The sequence below is a fragment of the Vidua chalybeata genome, chromosome 4 (assembly GCF_026979565.1).
Source record: "Vidua chalybeata isolate OUT-0048 chromosome 4, bVidCha1 merged haplotype, whole genome shotgun sequence".
Lineage (NCBI taxonomy): Eukaryota > Metazoa > Chordata > Aves > Passeriformes > Viduidae > Vidua > Vidua chalybeata.
Window position 1 is genome coordinate 51,128,201 of NC_071533.1, and position 19,604 is coordinate 51,147,804.

Consider the following 19,604-nt stretch of genomic DNA (forward strand, 5'->3'; position numbering starts at 1 on the left):
AAAGTGAAACTGGAGATAACTCTAAACTTTGTAAGAACAATGGAAATTGTTGTACAATAGTTTTTTCAAATATCAAAATGATAAAATTATTTTCCCGACTCTTTTGCTCCTCCTCCATCCTTCCCAAAGATTAATTTGTTTTAACATTTCTCAAGTCTTACTAGCAGCTCTTACAGCCTGTGTGCTCTCAGACATCTCTGAGTCACCACTTGATAAAAATTGACGAAGAGACAATGAATGATGCCTGGGATGTGATGCTGTGATCAAAGGAGACCTGAGATTTTCTGTCCTATACAGTATTTTTAGCCAGGTATTGATAGAGATTACAAATGTAAATTGTAGCAAGGAAGTTAGTATGCCTTCTAATTGAACGCTTTATCAACCTACAGCTGTAATATGGGGAATCAATATCAGTGCATGTATGATTTATTTATGGAAACAATCAAATAAGAATGAATGCCTAGAAAAAAAGAATTGTGCAATATGTATTTACAGTGGTACATGCCAGAGCCATTATAGCTCTGGGGTCTCTCAGCATTTCCATTATCAAATCCCGTTTTTATGGGTTATAGTTGGTAGTAAACATTTGCTGCAGGCTGTAGCAGGAATGCAGCATCAGTGAACAAATCCTTCTTATCAGGTTTGGCTCAAATAATTTCAGTCATTTTTATGCTCTTAGCTGAGTTTAAAAATATGTATTTCTTTTTTTTTTTTTTTTTTCTTTTCTCTCCTAAATTTATTTTAATTTTTTTTCATAAATTATAACCATCTTGGTACAATACGTTTTGGAGGGCTGCAATATTTTTGTAGACCTTTGCCTTGGATACTATAACAATGTTAAAAACTTATGCTGACTTGTAAAATATATTCAGAGCAACCACTTGTTATACATGAAATTCCATTTTCATACTGTATATAACCATCTTTGGACATAGTAAGATGTCTGTAAAGCTGTTCACTTAAGGTTAGAAATGCCTATTGTATAAGGAATGTGGTCCAGAACTGGATGATGCATTCCCAGTAAAGTATGTAAATAACCCTGCTTGATTTCTATTATATGTGAAAAACAAAACTGTTACTTGATGCTATTACTTTTGTGGATTTGTGTTTGGGAATTGTTCTGGGACTATTCAAAAGTACTTAACTTCTTTCAGAGATTTTGAAATGGAGACTTTTACGTGTATTTTGAGATATCAGAAATGCATTTCTTTTGGATGGATTTAAAAATCTAGAGGGAAAAGCACTATATAGAATGGTTTGGAAAGTTTAGGGGCTTTTTGGGGCAAAATAAATAAGCAAACAAGGGATAGCAGTGAATTATTCAGATGCATTGAGATTTGGTTTCAGCAGAGTGAAATACCTTTGAAAAAAACACTTCTAGAGTAATTTGATGCCCTCAGCTATACTAAAGTACTTTGAAAAGATTACTGGAGTATTTCAAGACAGCATATATGTATTTTAAAGCAAAAGTTTTTACAGGAACACTTGGATCACATTCCCTGTGCTAATCTGTCAGGCTGCTATCTTCCTTTTCTACAAAGTATTTTATGATACCTAAATTTGTGTATTTGTTGCTGTATGTTGCATATATGCCATTTATGAAGTAAGCACGTTATTATTTCAGTGCTGCTCCCTGCAGTCTTCCACGCTAATTTTGCCAGCTTTATACATACTGTGTATAGAACTTCCAGTCCCTCCTTTCCCCCCCTCTACTTCTCCCCCAGTTTTTTTTGTGCTCTGGCTCTTTCAGAGCAAACAATTGAAATATTCATGACATTCCAATTGCATGAGGCAAACTTAATTCATTTGGACTACTCAGCATTAAAGTATATTGATCTTAGTCCAGTCAAATGTCTGAGCGTTGTGAATGAGACTGAGAGAAGCTTTATTACTTCACCTCCTTGTGTTCATGTGTTTGGAAGATGCTACATTAATAATGTATGCAAAGATGCTCAAACACACGCTTTCTTAATTACTCAGTACCCTTGACAATGTCACGTTTAACCACCACACCTTAATGGAATAGATTGTAAATTACCAAGTATTTTTTCTTAAAAACATGGCCAGGCATGGAATAGCGCTGGTGATGATTTGCCTCTTCAGTGACAGATCATATTTAGGCTCCCTGGTTTCTGCTTACATAACTGCTGTAATTATTTCCCATTGATCTGGCTTCCAGAAGGTGAACATGCCACCTGTCTGCCACCTCAGTCTTTAATATAGCAACAACGTTGGGAAAACCAATGTGTAGAGAAGAATGAAGCTGCTGCTTAACTAACTGTCTTTGACCAATTTTTTTTTCTTGTTTAGAAGAAAGAAATGACTGGGTTAATACGATGCTCAATGCCTTGAAATTGCTGTCTGATAATAACTCTCAGTCTCGAACTTCTGTCACCCCTGAGAAAAGTGGATATCTTGAGCTGAAAGGATACAAAACCAAAATCTTTATTCTACTTCAGGGGAGTACTGTATGGATCTGCAAAAATGAGCAGGTAAATTTTTCATGTGCTTCTTTGTGAATGAAAGCTTATAAAAATGGTTTAAGTAGTGAGTTGGAAATTGATGGCTCTTTGTGAATAGCTGCATTTCAATATAAATGCATATCTCTTTATATGTAGTACTTTATTGCTGAAATTCTGAGAAGGCATCACAAAGCAGGCAAAGAATCATTATATCTATTTTACAATAGAAAAAAGTGACTATATAGTAAGGTGAAGTGAAAAGCTCTGAGTGTCAAAACATGTTAATGTCAGGGCTGGGATTAATTCACTCTTAAAATGTGGACCATAAGCACTCAACTTAATCAGAAGGCATCTTTTGTGCTCTGGTTTCAGTGTTTTATAATACACTGCCCTGGAAAGTGTGCTATATAGAAACACATTGTGGTATTTAACTGATACTTCAGGGAAATGTTCAGAAATTATATTCTTTTTGTTTCCAAGAATAGAGACTGGCCAGATTCTGTTGTGCACTGTAATATTTTAAACAAATCCAGTATTAAAAAAATGTGAAATAGGCCTATCTTTTCAACTTCCAAAATCTAGGGCTTTTAGTTTTGTTTTGGGCATGACTATATGATAATATAAAGTGGAAATTCTCTAGGGTGCCATAGGCAGGGAATAAATGGGGATAGTTGAGTTCAATTAATAATTGTGTGAACTAGTGGAAGAAAAATCTATTGCAGGGCATTAAATGGCAGGTTCTATTTCTTTGTGAAGCAATTGATTACCCTCAAGTAGCTGGAACTTGGGATGGCATTGAAAGAGGTGTTTTTACATTCTTGCCTTGTTCTGTTTCTCTCAAAGTTGTGTAGAGGCAAATCCCTGTCTCAAATGTCTCTCTTGGAGTTGATCTCACTTCCTCTCCTATTATCCTCTGTGTGAAATTATTTAGGCCTGCTTGAGGGGCCACATAATGTTTGATATAAAATCTTAGCATTCTTTCCCAGGCTATGGCAGGAAATTAGAGACTGAGAAAAACTTGTTTTTCTTTCTACTTACTGTACTTCAAGGAAGTTTTAGTTGTTAGGTACATTTTTTGAGATCAGTCAACAGCCAAAAAATCGAGAATGTTGCAGTTGGGTTTGCATGGAAAACCTGAGGAGGGAGGACCAGCAGAGAAAAAGTGTGATGAACTGACTACAACCCCTCATTCCCCATCCCTCTAAGGTGATGAGTGGGGAGGGGGTACAGAAATTCAGGAGCAAAGTTAAGATCATTAAGAAGGGAGGGGTGGGGGAAAGGTATTTTAAGATTTCATTTTATTTCTCATTATCCTACTCTGGTTGGATGAGTAATATAAAATAAAGATTAAACTGATTTGCCCAAGTTGAGTCTGCTTTGCTTGTGACAGTACTTGGTGAGTGATCTCACCCTGTCCTTACCTCATCCTTCAATATTTGTTATATTCTCTCTTCCCTGTCCAGTTGAGGGAGGGGGGAGTGATAGAGCAGCTTTGGTGGGCATCTAACATCCATCCAGGATCACCACAAACATGATACGGTTTATGGGCTTATGCTGTTCTGTAACTATAACAAAACTCCATAAATTATTTAGATATGTAATATGATACCAAATGTGTATTTGTTGTGTGTCATTTGAATTTAAACCTACAGCATATTTTGCTGAATGATGATCAAGGAGAGAAATTTGTCTTCATAGCTGAGCACAATACTATTTATATATACTGAAATCTTTAGGCCTGATTATTATAATGAATAGGTGACCTATCAGTTAGTATGTTTATTTAAGTTCATAGCTCATCTTTAAGGAGCAACAAAACCAAGATGCAAACACCACCCCTTCTTTCTGAGACCCTGTATATCACTGAGGTGCTCTTGTGTTTAGAAAGAGTGAAATTGACTGACTTCATAGTTGTTGCTTGTGAGACTCACACCACGAGTGTGCTCAGTGTTACTCTTCCGTCATGGCACTTCCAGGTATTCTATCAGTGAGGGTCCATGGAAAGCATTCTCATCCATTAAAATCTTCTTTTTGTAGATGTTCATTGTTAACGAGCCACTTTTCCTTTCAGGACTTCTGCTTTTTGAATCTTATGCCACTGAATATCTGAATATGCCGCTGAATATGAGTAGTCCTTGTGAATGTTCTGAGCTTTTTTGTTTGAGGAGTAAAGATATCCAGACTTGTGGAGCAATTTCTCCTCCAGAGTGATAGGTCATTTGAAATTAGTTATGTCCCTCTTGAGTGTTGCAGTACCAGGCATCAAATTTTTGCTTTTTCCCTTTGTTCTTAGTCTACTTGAATATAACTGTTGGGAGCATTTTTCTTGCCTCCAGTTGTGCTTTGAACTTCCTCTGTTGACATGGGGCAGTCCCAGCTGTGCCCACTGTGCTGAGTCAGTTTTTCTGACTGTATGTTGATACAAAACAGAGCTATTTACTCTTGAAGGGTTCTTGATTGCTCTTTTCTGCATTTTCAGAGTGCAGATTATATGATTCAGATACCCTAAGACTGCTCCCCTTCCCCATCACTTTATTTTTACAGATTTTTCTAAATTATTTTTTGTATGAGTGCACATGTGTGTTGGTTCTATTGCTTGTGCTATTGTGTGGCAGGTTGTATCTGCTCTGCCCTTTAAACATCATGCATTTCAGAATTGCTTTATCTGATCATGAAAGCATATCCTTATACAGCCCTTTTACTTTATATTTATTCCCTTCTACTACATGGGTGCTCTGCAAAGATCACTGACTGCAGTACAGCAGAAGGCAAACCGAAATCAAGCCCTGAAACAGAATGGTTAGAAGTGCTGCCAGCCTGTTAACTCCTCCTGTGTGCATGAATATTCTAAACAATGGTGCAAAAACATCTTCTTCCCAAAGCTTGCGTATCTAACCCCCAGAAAATTCAAATGGTCCTAAGGTATTTCTTTGTAGATTCTGCATTTGAGCAGTACCCTTTCTTCATGCAATTTCTGGATGTTTGTGAATCAGAAGAAATGCTTTCTGTCTTTAGGCTTTCAAAGTCTTTCAAAGCCAAATTCTTTGGCTTCCTCTTGTGTTTTAATTTCAAGTGGAAAACAGAATTATTTTTACTGCAGTACTGAAGAAAACCATCACAATACAGCAATAATCCATTAGAGGGCGCTGTTGATCCAAAAATCCTCCCCTGTCTCACGTTTGCAGTTGAGCCAGTAATTATTAGGCAAATCTGTCCAGGGATGTCCTCAAATCCTGTTCATATTGGAATTCACATCCACACTAGACTCCCGGAGAGCCTTAGAGGGGTTTATTATAACTGCAGTGCTAAAAGACACCTATTTAGACTTCTTACAATGTTGAAATGAGATTGGATCAAGCTTATTCATTGATTTCTAATAAACTTGCTAGAGGAGAGTCTGCTGTTACTTTAAAAAAAAAAATTCTTCAGTGTTAAAAGTGGAGAAGATCCTAAGCCAAATGCCAAATTGTAACTTTACCACCATGAACTTTGTGGAGTTCAGATTGAGATCAGAACATCATGTCTCAGGCCTCTTTCTAGTTAAAAAGTGATTGGTTTAGCTTGAACTTGTGGCAGTGATATAGTACTAGTACGAAACCAGCAATTTCTTTGACTCATGTAGTGTACATTTCTTAAACTTCCTCTTCAGAAAAAGTGAAAAGTAAATCGTACTGGATCAACTTGTTCAACCTGCAGCTTGCTGAAATTCCCATTTCTGTTTCAAAGTCATTCGTAATAAATAAAAACATGTAATCTGATCATTCATGGCAGTTCAAACACTGGCTTGAACTGTCAATCTACAGTGGAAGTGCCGACCTTCCCTTGGTTGCCATCAGAAAGGCTCTGACAAATGCTTGTCTGGTCTGCTTGAATATATCCCCTTTGTTAGTCTGTATTTAAGATTTAGTGGTATCTAATGTCAGGGAGAGCCTAGGTGTCATAGTTTTTTGTGCTAGAATTTGGCTTTGAAAAGAGAAATCAGGATATTCTTGTTACTGCTTTGGGTGGTTAGATCTATTTAGCTAGGATATTTGAGGAAACTTTGCCAAATATAAAGATGGGGGACTGGTATGGCTGTGTGCCGTAATAATTTGTGACATGCTTTCTCCATGCCTGACTCCAAGTTAAAGCTACAATGGTGATGAGTATTCTCTCTGTTACGTATAAGCAATAATATACATTACTTATTAAAAACCTCTTGTTGTATTTTGAGTCAATATTCCTATTGATTTCAGAGGGTGTTTTGTTTTGTGAAAGATTTAAATTATTTGCTCTGTGGCAGATGGAAATGTTTATTCATGTTGAATGAACCAAAAAGGGTGCCTAGTAATTTTAATTTCATCTGTAATGCTAATGGTGCATTTAAACCAAAACTGGACAATACCAAAGGATGTATTAGGAGAAAAGATATTAAATAGGCAGAAAGTGGCAAAGGGAGGGATAATGTAGAGAACTGATACAAGGACAGCTGAAAGGACAAGCCAAAGCTGATGCTTGAGACTGGCATCTTGAAAGAGAGGAAGTGGAAGGAAGCAAAATGAATGTGTGCATGAATCTCTGTCTGCGTAAGAGCAGAGATATGTTCTTATCTCTGTTAAGAAATACATGCTTAAAGTGGAGCATTTTTGAGCAACCTGATCTAGTGAAAGATGCCTCTGTTGGATACATTTTTCAGGGGGATTGCATTAGATAATCTTTAAAGGTCCCCTCTAACCCAACCATTCTATGAGACTATGAAATACAGCGCCAGAGACATCATGGTTGGGAATCAGGGGCAGACTTGGAAGTCTTTTGGTATACAGCAATGGGAATCTATAATGATACTCTGCAAAGGGGATTGTTTATTAGGAAATGTTCTGGTTTTGCCTGGGGAAAATGGAATCCTGATTAATAATCAAGAACATGATGAACGAGAGAGAAACTCTTTTAAAAAAAAAAGTGTCTCTTAACAACAATCAAAATGTTTAACAATGAAGGTTACCAAAGAAGAACACTTAAATGAAGTCGTGAAGATCAGTATTAATGATTGGTTGTCATGCTAAATCATCATGAGAAATTATTTTTAATGTATGCAGATTCTTTGGTGTATCATCATTATTATATTTGTGAATATGATGAGTACAAGGTGATGGAAACAGTAATACAAGAGAAAACTGGGGAGAGGACTTGAATGCAAGTTGATCAGAAACAAAAATAGTTACAAGTTTTGAGATCTAATGAGGAACCCTGAGAAAAGCAACTGAGTTGTGAAAAGGAGGCTAGAGAAAATGGGAGTAAAGGCAACAAAAGGAAGCAGGAGGGGGAGCAAGAAGACCATTTAGATGGCTGATAGAGAAGGAGAGAGAAGTGCCTGATGTGTATGGGGTGTGGCAGTGGAAGGAGGGATTACTGAGAATGAGACAGCAAGAAGAAGCACAATCCTTGTAATTGTGTTTCTTCTGTTCCCCATTCTTATCCCACATCATCATCTCCCTTGCCCCAAGAACATGTGTGCTTTTAGAGATTTTATGATGAAAAACTGTTGTTTGTAATAACTGGGAAATTCTAAAGAAACCGTGATGTACTTGATTGCTCGTGCAGACCGTGATCAAACATGGTTACAAACATACAACTGAGCTTGTCCCGGAATGCCTTAAATAGGTGGAGGTAACAGAAGAACAAAAGAACATTTGCTCTTACCTTTTTCATTCATTCCTGGTTTGCTCTTCCTTCATAACAATACGAATCTTAGCAAATGTTAAAAAGCAAAAACAGAACAACCCAAAATTATAACAAATACATTGGAGGGGGAAAGACTAATATGAAGAAGAGTTTTAAGGCAAAATACACTGATACTTTGGTGACTTGTAGTGGAGTCAAATGATCCAGCCTCTTTTAAATATAGTCGTTTGCATCAAGGTGTAGTTGGGATGATAGATTAAGGTTACATCCGTAATTTTCTAGCAGTTCCTTGCAGAAAATTCATTCCGATTTTCCACACACAAAAACATAGCGACGATCAATTGCTGTGCATGACATAAGAAACAACTGAACAGGAAATAATTTGAATGGTGTAAGAAAGCTTTAAATCTTTTGTTCTTGCTTGTTATAATACAAAATTAATGATTACAAGAAATCATGTCAAGTGGGGAAAAGATCTGTTGTGTTTATGACAATTGCTTCTTCAGTTTTAAACTAATTGCACCCCTACTTCAAAAAAGATTAAAAAATAGATTTAAAATAATATTCTGCTAAAGTGTCTAAATCAGAGAAGAAAAATGTGTCAATGACCAACTTTATAAGGAAGATCTGCATTTTACATTAAAAAATAATTTTGTGTGATGTTGTTCTAGGTTGTGGAAAATATTAAAGAACATAGAGAAGGGCATAAACAGGACTTCTGTCCCCCCAAAAAAAAGTGGGAGTTAGTTTAAGTTCTTCTACATGCAGCTAAACTTTGAGGATTTTTTCCTGCTCATTTTTTTTATGCTAAGATCTTGTTGAGAAGTAAGTACACCTAAAGCAGTCATCAAACATGGTAAAAAGCCTAATGCTTCCACAATGATAAAAAGTTTCCTGATTAATCTGATTTGGAGTAAAGTTGTCAGTTTTCAGTAATCCTCCATCAAGCTTTATGGATGACTAATATATATCTGTATCTATATCTATATCTATAGCCACCTACCTTAATCACTTAAAAATTAACAGTGAAGAAAAATGGGATTTGTTTGAATAACCTGAAGATTTTACACAGTGGCAGAGCACATGCATAAGCAGTAGAAGAGGGTTTCAGGTCTACTTGCCATAAGGCAATTAATGCAATGTTGGGGAAATCATTTACTTCTAAGAGTACTGGAATTTCCCAAGACTGTTGTCCTTTACTATATATGTTGCTCATTTTTAAGAACTGGTAGCTTGGCTTCAAATTCCATGGTAAAATAATGTGTTGGATCAAAAGCCCTCAATAGAGGAACTCAGAGCATTGTTATGGGAACTTCCTTTTATAATTGTAGACTGGGTTTGCATTTATATTTTTGTTTTAAATCACATGAGAAAGTTATTTCTACATTCAATTAATCAGAAAGGTTGTATAATCAGCATATATCTGGATATATACACACTTAAAATCTTTTTTTGTATGTGCGTGCAACAAGAAAGTTTGAGGCAACAATGAAACTGAAAAACAAAGTATTTTTCAAGAGCACTTGGATCTCTCTTCTTTCAATAGCTTGATATACTGTTGAATTAAATGCAGCTAGAACACTATTTGATTTCTGTTTAATTGTAAACATATTAGTCAGCTCTCATAGGAAACATGATGAAAAACAGTCAGTAGCTTTCGTTTGCTTTTTCTCTTTTAAATTGAAGGCAATGTAAAACATTCCTTTGTTATTTCTGTGCATTTGTCACAATTGGTTTACTGATTAGTTTCTTTCCTCAGCCTTTTTTTCCTATACTTTATTTCAACTATTAAACTAATTAGCATAGCTAAAATATTAATACTTACATAAAATTACATGGCTGTTACAGCAGTGAAGATCAGAGCATTTCTGAGGTAGTGTAGACAACATATCTTCACAGAAATATTTGTCCCACAAACTTAGGTACAGACATGTTAAGATCATCCTAGAATCATCATAAAATGGCTTGGGTTGGAAGGGACCTCAAAGGTCATCTAGTTCCAGCCTCCCTGCCATGGACAGGGATACCACCCTCTAGACCAGGGTGCTCAAAGAACCAACCAACCAACCCAGCCTTTAAGACTTCCAGGGATGGGGCATCCACAGCTTCTCTGGGCAACCTGTTCCAGTGCCTCACTACTTTGACAATAAAGAATTTCTTTCTAATAGCTAATGTAAACCTACTCTCATTCAGTTTGGAGCCATTCCCCTTTGTTCTGTCACTACATGCTGTTGTAAAAGTCCTTCTCCATCCTTCTTTAGGTACAGAAAGGCTGCAGTTAGTCATCCTAGAGCTTTCTCTTCATCAGGCTGAACAATCCGAGTTCTCTCAGCCTTTCTTCATAGGAAAGGTGCTCCATCCCTCTAATCAACTTGGTGGCCCTCCTATAGCAGGTCTGTGTCCTTCCTGTGCTGGGACCCCAGAGGTGGCTGCAGCACTGCAGGTGGGCTCTCACCAGAGCAGAGCAGAGGGACAGAATCCCCTCCCTCCCCTGCTGCCCACGGGGCTCTGGATGCAGCCCAGGACACGTTTGGCTCTCTGGGCTGTGAGTGCCCATGGCTGGGTCATGTCCAGCCTCTCACCCGCAGCATCACCCAGTCCTCCTTGGCAGGGCTGCCCTGGGTCTGTTCATCCCCCAGACTGTGTTAATACTGGGGGTTGTCCTGACCCGGATGTAGCACCCTGCTTGATCTCATTAAACCTCGAAAGATTCCCATGCGCCGAGTTCTCAAGTTTGCCCAGGCCCCTCTGGATGCCATCCGGTCGCTTGAGAGTTTCAACTGCACCACTCAACTTGATGTCATCCTCAAATGTGCTGAGGGTGTATTTGATCCCTTCATCTATGTCATTAATGAAGATATTAAGTAACACTGGTCCCAGTACAGACCCCTGAGAGGCACCACTTTCCATTGATGTCCAGTGGGTGTCTGAGACGTTGTCCAGTACCCTCTTGATGTGACGTTCCAACCAGTTCCTTATTGGCTGAACGGTCCACTCATCAAATCAGGGTCTCTGCAATTTTGAGAAGAGATTTTATGGGGGACTGTGTCAAAGGCTTTACAGAAACTCAGAAAAATGACATCTGTGACTTTTCCCTTGTCCACTGATGTAGTCATTGCATCATAGAAGGCCACTAGGTTACTTAGGCAAGACTTTCCCTTGATTAAGGTAAGTTGGCTGTCTCAAATCTCAATCTTCTCTTCACCTGTTGTCACCAGACTTCCTTGATAGTGTGAATTCCATGTCATAATTAGTTAAAAATACTGTAATATGCTATTGCAAATTTTTGTTTAGTATATAAACTCTGTTACCAATTTGCCAGGTTTGAAATCCAATACAACTCAATTAAGTAGATGTGGTTTCTGAATTCAGTCTATATTTCCTGTGGCAGAGCTCAGACAAGTAATGTCATGGAAGGATATTTTTCTTTTTTGGTACATTGCCTATATGATAAAGGACTAAGTTGTATGGATATCCTTCTGTGCGAGGTAACAGATGGGGTTATTCTTTTGTCCAGACTGAAGGGGAAAAGCAATATTGCTAAGACTAGGATTTGCCTAATCTATGACAAGTATCATCAGATGAGCGCTGGCAGTCACTTTATGATGATTAAAATTTTCTCCTTGGTTGCAAAACGAAATAAAATGGATTAGTGTGCACCAGCAGGAGACCAAAGAACATGTTTGCAATTCATTAATGTGCCCTGTAGCTAACACTGTAACGTTTAGAACTCTAAGCACTTAAAAGCAAGTGATTGATCATAATGCATTTACCTTGCAATAGCTGATCATGCAGGAAATGCACGTGTTCATAAAGACAACAGTTTTGGCATTCATGGATTTCTGTAGTTACTCAGTGGTGATTTTCGAGATTGGGTGGTCTTACTTCAGTCTCTGTTGGACATCAAAGTAAGGACCATTGCAACTTTTTGAAAATACCCAGAATTTGTAGTACCCTCTCCCTTTTTTCCTCTTCATACTTTTTCAGCTTCCACCCCTTTTTGTACAAATGCTTAATTCAACAATGGACACTTTCTCCAAAACTGTTCTTTTCTGCACAGTGTGGGCTAGAGATGGGAACACTAGTTTTGGTGGCAGTGCAGGGAGAGTAGGTGGGAGTTGCTATTGGACTACTAAAATAACTAGGCCATTGGAGTTTTTGTTAGTTATGTGAAGTGAATAGTTTAAAATAAGAATTATAGAGATGATCCTTAAAATACTAAGATCCTTAATATCATTGTAGCTCAAGTGGCATTTTAATATTTTTGGGCCATAAATATTTTTTTTTTCATCTGTGCTGGTTTCTTGATGTTGTTCATTGCAGTATGGTGTTGTTCAGGTAATAAAAATTATTTTTGATACTCCACTATCTTATATCTACAAATTTTACTCTAAATAAATGAACCATCCTTATAGCAAAGGAAGAGAATATATGATTTACAGCTTAGTATGAATGTGGGGAATACCCTAGTGTGCTTTCTCAGCAATAATTTCTGTCCCTAGTTAATAAATTGCTAGGCTAACAAATTTGAACTTAATCAACTCAGACTGAATTCTTACTTCATGAAACACTTCAGTGTCGTGGTTATTAAATGAAATTCTCTCTCTCAAATATTTTGCATACAAAGTAACATCTTTTTAGGGTTGGCATGTTTAAATCTCATTCATTAAAAATCAGTATCTTAGATATATTTCCAGAAAACTTAACTCAAAAGTTACTTCCATCTCAGCACGTGGGTCAGGACCCCTCAGAGATCCATCAGAATGATTGATTGATATCTAACGATTTTAAAGAAACAGGTGAAAAATCTTGCATGCACTGAAGATCAGAAAAAAGTCAAGTTTTGTTGCCTCCACTCAGGATGGAAGGCTGTCAAAACACTTGGCTGTGGGCATCCAGAGAACCATTTGAACAGGCCTGGACAATGGTTGAAATAAAAATACATGGAAAACTATGTTTCAGGAAATAAATGTAGAAATAATCTTGCTTGTATCGTGAGTCATGCCTAGTGATGTATGTTAGAATGTTTTGAGCATTTATAATAATTTTTGTTTGGTTTGCCTTGTTGGTTCTTCTTTTTTTCTTGGTAGACCTTTTTATTGTATCTCTGTGGCATTTTCAATAAAATTACTTTGAAAAAAAAAAAGCTGACCCAAATAATGCAATGGCTGAGGAATGTGTTTTACTCATAAATACTTTCATTGTTGCCTTCGCTTATCCTTTTGGGGATTCTGGTATGCAGTATTTAATTATTACATTAAATAGATTTTATTTCCATTTCTTGTTTAAGGTGAGTTAGCCTATTAAAAAAATAGTACAAAAACCTCTTACTGCTGTCTGTGGATATGTCTCTTTTTCAGTTATTGCAAAATTGTTTCTCTTGTACTAACCAATGTTTCCAAACTGTAGATGTTTCTATGCTCCGCAGGCTGGCAGAGAGGAGTCCGTATCCATTATACTGCATTTACCCACATTTATCCTAGTCTGTGGTTTAAGACCTTAATACTGGTCTTAAGACCAGTATGCAGACCTGTGTTAGAGATACAAGAGTGAGGTTTAAAAAAGATTTGAAGCAGAATGGCTGCATTGGTATAATAAATATGGCTTTGTGTCCTGTTTCCTGGTTCACAATCAGCCTGTCTGGCACTTATTTGAGAGGCTCTGCAGGATGTTGTATGTATGATGTTTTTTCCAGCCAAGGGCTGTTATTTCTTGCCATGGGGTCATAAAGAAGTTCAAAGGCAGATAAAATGACAGCAGTCAGCAACAGCAGCTCAGTTCCTGCAACACAGGAGTAATTGCAGCCCATTATTATAATTGGCTGTTGCTTCTTTCCCCTGAAGGAACTGAGCAGCTGCCAGTTAAGTGGGCTGCAAGAAAACTGATGAGACGGGAGATGGGGGTCATAACAAAAGTTGAGAAACTGATCAAGGCAAAATTCATTAGTCCTGAGTAGCTGTAAGAGAAGAGGAGACACTGCTGTGACTGGTCATCACCGATGCCCATGTGGGAGATGGATTCTGACTTCCAGGTTGGTTTGTTTATTCACAAAGAGAAGCAAGGGGGAGTCTATGATCTTTCATCTTATTTTGTATAAAATAAACCAACCACACAGCAGAAGGCAGAAACCTCTTTATGGGACTGACCTAGAAAGCGTTTACTTCAGCCTGAATAAGTGCATCAGTTGGTTTTTCGTGTGTGCTGCAGCTAAAAAGGGGATGGTCTACAACTTGTTTGGTTTTGTTTAACAACAATGTGCAGTTGGATGATCCTTAGGTACTTGCTTATGGTAAATATGTACAATTAGCAGTGTGAAACTTGTGTGTCTTTATTGGTGTTCTCAGCAATAAATGCTAATGTAGAAATGGTAGCATGACATGTAGAATGAAAGGGTTACAGCTACACAAACTGTGTTTCAGACTGTTTCTTCATCTGTCTCACTTATGTGGTAAGGAATATCAGAAACATATTTCTTAATATGTACAAATGGAGATGTAGGGGAATTTTACAGGGAGAAGAAAAAGTAAAGTTTAATAGAATGCACTGTAGATACAAAACCAGAGGATGTTATCACAGTTCTGTGTGATTCTGTGGTGCTCTTCAGGTCTTCTAATTGTGCAAGTCTTTTATCCTCACACCTAAATTTCATTCTCCTATACTGCATATTGATCTATTTTAAAATGAACTTGAAGACGCATCTACAAATTTTCTTGTAGCTGCTTGTCTTTTTAAGTAGAAAAGTTAAAGATGCATTGCAGTTTCAGTATTTATGGGGCCATGTAAGGAAAGCTGTTTCTTGTGGGATATATACACAGATACCTGGGGAGAATTTCATCTCTTTGAATGTCAATTGCCAGCTTTTCATTTTAGTGCAGTATTTTCTTTCATTCCTGAATTATTCTTCATCCTAGTTTCTTCAATGATACGTTCATGCTGAGAAAATATACCTTCTTGTAAGTCCAGTGTGTTTCCAGATTACAGCTGCACATTCCTACTAATATAGAAGGGTTTTTTGGTAGGTTTCCTGTTCTTAAAAATCATTGTAGCATGTTACAACCCTTCCCACCCACAAATGTTACTAAATGCTGTTGCTGGGTTTCTGAATATCCTAAATTGGAGTGATTTTGTAATTCTTGTTCTGTTTTTACTGTTTGTGACATTCTCTTTTATGTGTTATCTTGATCAAGTCATTGCAATTTTGATGCAATTGTGTGTGATGAGATGCATCTGCATAGTTTCACTTATGAGGCAGAACAGCGTTTTTATCACCGTGCTTCCCCATGACATGAAGTCGGTTTGGTTTGCTGCTCTCTAGGTCAGGATGTTGCTGTATGAGCAGCCTGTAAATCAGTGCTTCTCTGTTTGCTTTGGTTACTTTCCATGAACAAATTGCCACTACAGGTGCTGCTCTTCACTAACCACTGATTTGTAAAGGCATCTTGACTAATCTGAACATAGCAATACGTATTTCAGAAATTATTATTTTTTTGTATTACTGTGTGATTTTGAAGGCTATTCTAGCACAACAACTGGGAAAGAAAGAAGTTGTAGTCTAGGCCTGTTGCCCCTACCCAAGAATGTGCTCTCAGGCAAGAGTTAACATTGCTGTTGGCGAGTTTTCTTTTTTCAGTTTCTCATTAAATTCAGGTGAGTGATATTTATTTTTTGCTTGCAAGGATTTGGGCATGAGTGAGAGACTTGAGAAGTGAAAAGAATGTAGTAGACAGGTGGAATCAGTATGCTACAAAGGAGCCATGTATCTGTAGCTTATTTTGGGTCCTAAAAGACCTTCCTGTATTGTTCAGTGGGTGACAACAGGAAGCTTAAAGAAACAAGCAGTAGATAAATGTGTAAATAGAGATAATTTGTTAAAGATTTAATTTTTAGTGTTCTTTCTATTAACTGCCTGTCTAGATAGTAACATAGAGTATAAAGTTTATTTGAAAGATGTATGTGGAGGGCCTTTTTTTAAGGATATTGGTTTCTTTCTAACTTCTAATCTGTTGAAGAACATTTTTTAGAGAATGATTGTTCTATATTTTTACAGATAAATTGTCCTTTTCTGTTAGATACTAGTCTTTGCTCCTCATTATGAAGAAAATAATTTAATTGAAAGCTTGAATTTTTATTTTTACATAAGGTGCTTTTAGCTCAAAATTTGTGATAGGAGGTGAGATTCATAAAAAAAATTAAATTACATTCATTATGATGAACGCATTTTGTTTCGAAGGGTATATTAATTCTACACACAGTCCTGAAGCACAAGTATAGTGCACATATTTTAGAGCTGGATCCTTCTTTAGCTGTGATAGTTGCCCATCTTAGCTTTGATCATTGTTAAAATAAAATTTTTAAAAAAATTTACTAAAATCAAATGGCAATGGCTTTTACATGGACTCATAATAAAACTTATTTACAATGGATTTACTAGGAATTCAGTAATCTCTGTAAGTATTTAATACTGTAAGCACTTCGGTATTTAAGTAGTGAGAAGTAGGTTGCTTATTTGTAAACTCTATTAATTCTTGAAACTCTCTTTTAAATATTTACTTTTATATTAACTGGTTTTTTTAATGTGAAATAACTACCTTCATGGCATAATGCCTAGACAAGTATGAAAGTGAATAGCTGCTAAGCAGTAGCTGTATGTGTGTCCATAAGTGATTTTACTTTACAAAAATTTAGAACAGTTTTTCTGCATTTATCTATTTTCATCTTTGTTTGTCACACAGAAACAAATTAGTATGAGTGAATCTAAAGCCAGCAGAAGAAAATATTTTCTTTATAATCAAAACCAAATAAAACAATCCCTCAAACAAACAAAGCCCCAAACCCACCCCACTCTATTTTTCGCAGAACTAAATTTAAGGAGGATCTCTTCCCAGGAGACATAAGGCTGAAATGAATGAGTGAGTTAGGAAGGATTTGGCTTATAAAAAGCTGTGGTGCAGCGTTGCTGTTGTCATGGCATCAGCCCTCTCTTGGTCCAGGCAGAGAAGAATGTATGGCAAAACTGTCAGTGCTGCTGTCCCTTCACTGTTTTAGAATAAGTGTCACAGAAGTGGGAAGAAGTCACAAATCATAATATGGTCTCCTTAGGTTTCTGTTTCTGGGCCTTAGTTGTAAGTTTATACTTCACCTTGGCTTCTAGTAGAGGTCTGAACTTCCATGAAGTCTGACACATTCTTCAAAGTTAATGAATATGTGTGCATGCTCTCAAAATTTAGATCTACTGAATATTTATTTATGTATTTCACAAGGAAAACATTGTCTTTTTGGTTCAGGTAGTCCAAAAATTTCTGAATTTCAAATTTTAAACAAATTCAAAATTTTATGGCATTTGATATTTCCTTCCTGCAAAGGTGAACATTTATTAAATAGATGAGAGTTTATGCTGTCTGGCCAAAAGCTTTTGTGAGGGTCTGTACTCTCCTTGTCTAATTTTTTTTCCTTTTAAATTTAAGATCATAATGTCAGCTGTTCAAGTGAAACATTTTTCTTCATGGCTCACTAAGCAGAAGGTGTCTAAAATCTCCCAAGCTGGAAAAAGTGGTTAGCACAGTCCAGAGCTCTCCATGTTTAATGTAATTCATTCATTTATTCTTATAAGATGTGTGGGGGTGTGTGTGTTTTCCATATACACCATCTCCGAAGAGTAATTCAGTTTGATAGGATCAGAAATTTAAACTGCTCATTTTATCAACATCAGCTGGAAAAATCCCATAGGGATCCAGTTATGATAAAATGGGGTATGTTTGGAATATATTCATATAGCCATAAATACATTTTTAAAGATGTGAAAATGTCTATAATAATTAGTGCTCTTTGTATGGTACTCTAAAAACTGCTGAAACTTTTTTTAAAAATGAATTTCTCTTTGTAATTATTTTGAGCTGTGCAGATTACTTGGAAATTTGGTTTGTGAGTAAAAAAAATAAGCTTTGGAAAACTTTCTCCATCAGGAAATGCTATTTTTGCTTGTGGTTATTGAAATATTATGAATTATGTTAGTTATTGATTATTTCTACTTGTGCAATATCACATCATAGAATTAGATTTCAATTTATTAAAGAAGGAGGTAGTAAATAAAATAAGTCTTCATATTTACTGTGAGGTCTGTTTGCATTGACACCTTACTGTTTGTAGTCAGTAAGTAAAAGCACTGTGCTTGGTCATTAATACTTTTTGTCAATATCATATTTGTTTATCACCATGGGCAAATTTTGGAGGAAAACAGACACTCCATTATTTGGAGGATTTCTTGGTTCATTAGGGGAATTTTGCCTGTGGGGATGTCATAACAGTTTTCTCTCTTACCTAGTGGCAACTGTACTAAAAGGCCAATCAAAAGGTTTGTCATTTTTGCATTACAACTGTTGTAGATTTTAAGGTATTGCAAAAATGGTCACAATCTGTCCATCCTGTAAGAGTTCAAACACTTTTTAAGCAGTTTTTCTGGATTATGAATACATAACAAGATCCTTGGTGTGTATGTAAAGCTTTGGCAAGAAGATTATAAAGATACAAATTCAGAAAATTACAGCTGTATGTGGTATCTTAAAATTCACTGATCCTTCTGGTCTCCAGAGAACAGTCTTGCTAAATCTAAAAAGGTTTCCATTTGTGAAGCACTTCCAAAGAAGAGTCCAGATGGCTACTTAAAATTGTAATAAAAAAATCTATGTTTAAAAATGTCCTTGTATGAACAGGAGTTGCTCTGGGTGCTTATTGCAGGGAAGTGTTTAAAATGGTGTATGAATTTGAGATGGTGAGATGGTGACTATATGGATAGCTGTTTCAGCTAATGAAAAGAAAAAAAAAAGGTGGAAGGGCTCAAACACTAAAATTGAGGAAAATTGAAGCATTTTCACATAATTTTAGAATTTTCATGTATTAAACTGGTATCGCTTTGGGGTAAAAAAGATGTGAATTGAGTAGCAAGAAATGGGCTCTAAAATGGAATGAGTTCCTATGTATCAGAAGTTGTGCATCTTAAGGAACATGATTGCCTCTTTAAAGAAGAGACAATGTTATGAATAGCTGTTGAAATTAAAGTAAAGGTGAAAGCCTTGAATATAGGCTGTACTTGTTCCTGACAGGCTTTGACTTTTATTTACATGTTTATTTAGCTGTACCATCTTTATGTCATCTCATGATTTTTCATGAAGAGCAAAAGTAAAGATCATAGCCCAGGTAGCTGCAGTGGCTTCAGCCTCTGTAGCTAACAAGGTGCCGATTTCTGAATGAGCTGTGTGCTGCAGAGAAGCCCCGCTGGAAGGGAGTTACTGTAGTTGTTCAGACTGGAACTTTGCCTACACTTGTCTTCTGTGTGTGTGGTGGGGGAGTGGGGGACATAACACAGAAAGCAGGTTTCTCTCTCTTGCTGGGGTACCTGTCAGGGTATTTGGGAAGACAGCAAGGAAGGTTTTGTGTGCAGTATTACCAGCTTGCTTTTGATGCTTGGTTTTGTGTTGTGTGCCT

At 36.7% G+C, this 19,604-nt stretch overlaps 1 protein-coding gene across 1 annotated transcript in view; it reads left to right on the forward strand.

Annotated features, from left to right (window-relative positions):
- ARAP2 (ArfGAP with RhoGAP domain, ankyrin repeat and PH domain 2) overlaps nt 1–19,604 on the forward strand; it is a 115,362-nt gene that overhangs the window by 29,048 nt on the left and 66,710 nt on the right. The window contains exon 9 of the mRNA XM_053941660.1: nt 2,311–2,492. Coding sequence (XP_053797635.1) covers nt 2,311–2,492 — 182 coding nt within the window. The remainder of the gene's footprint in view (nt 1–2,310; nt 2,493–19,604) is intronic.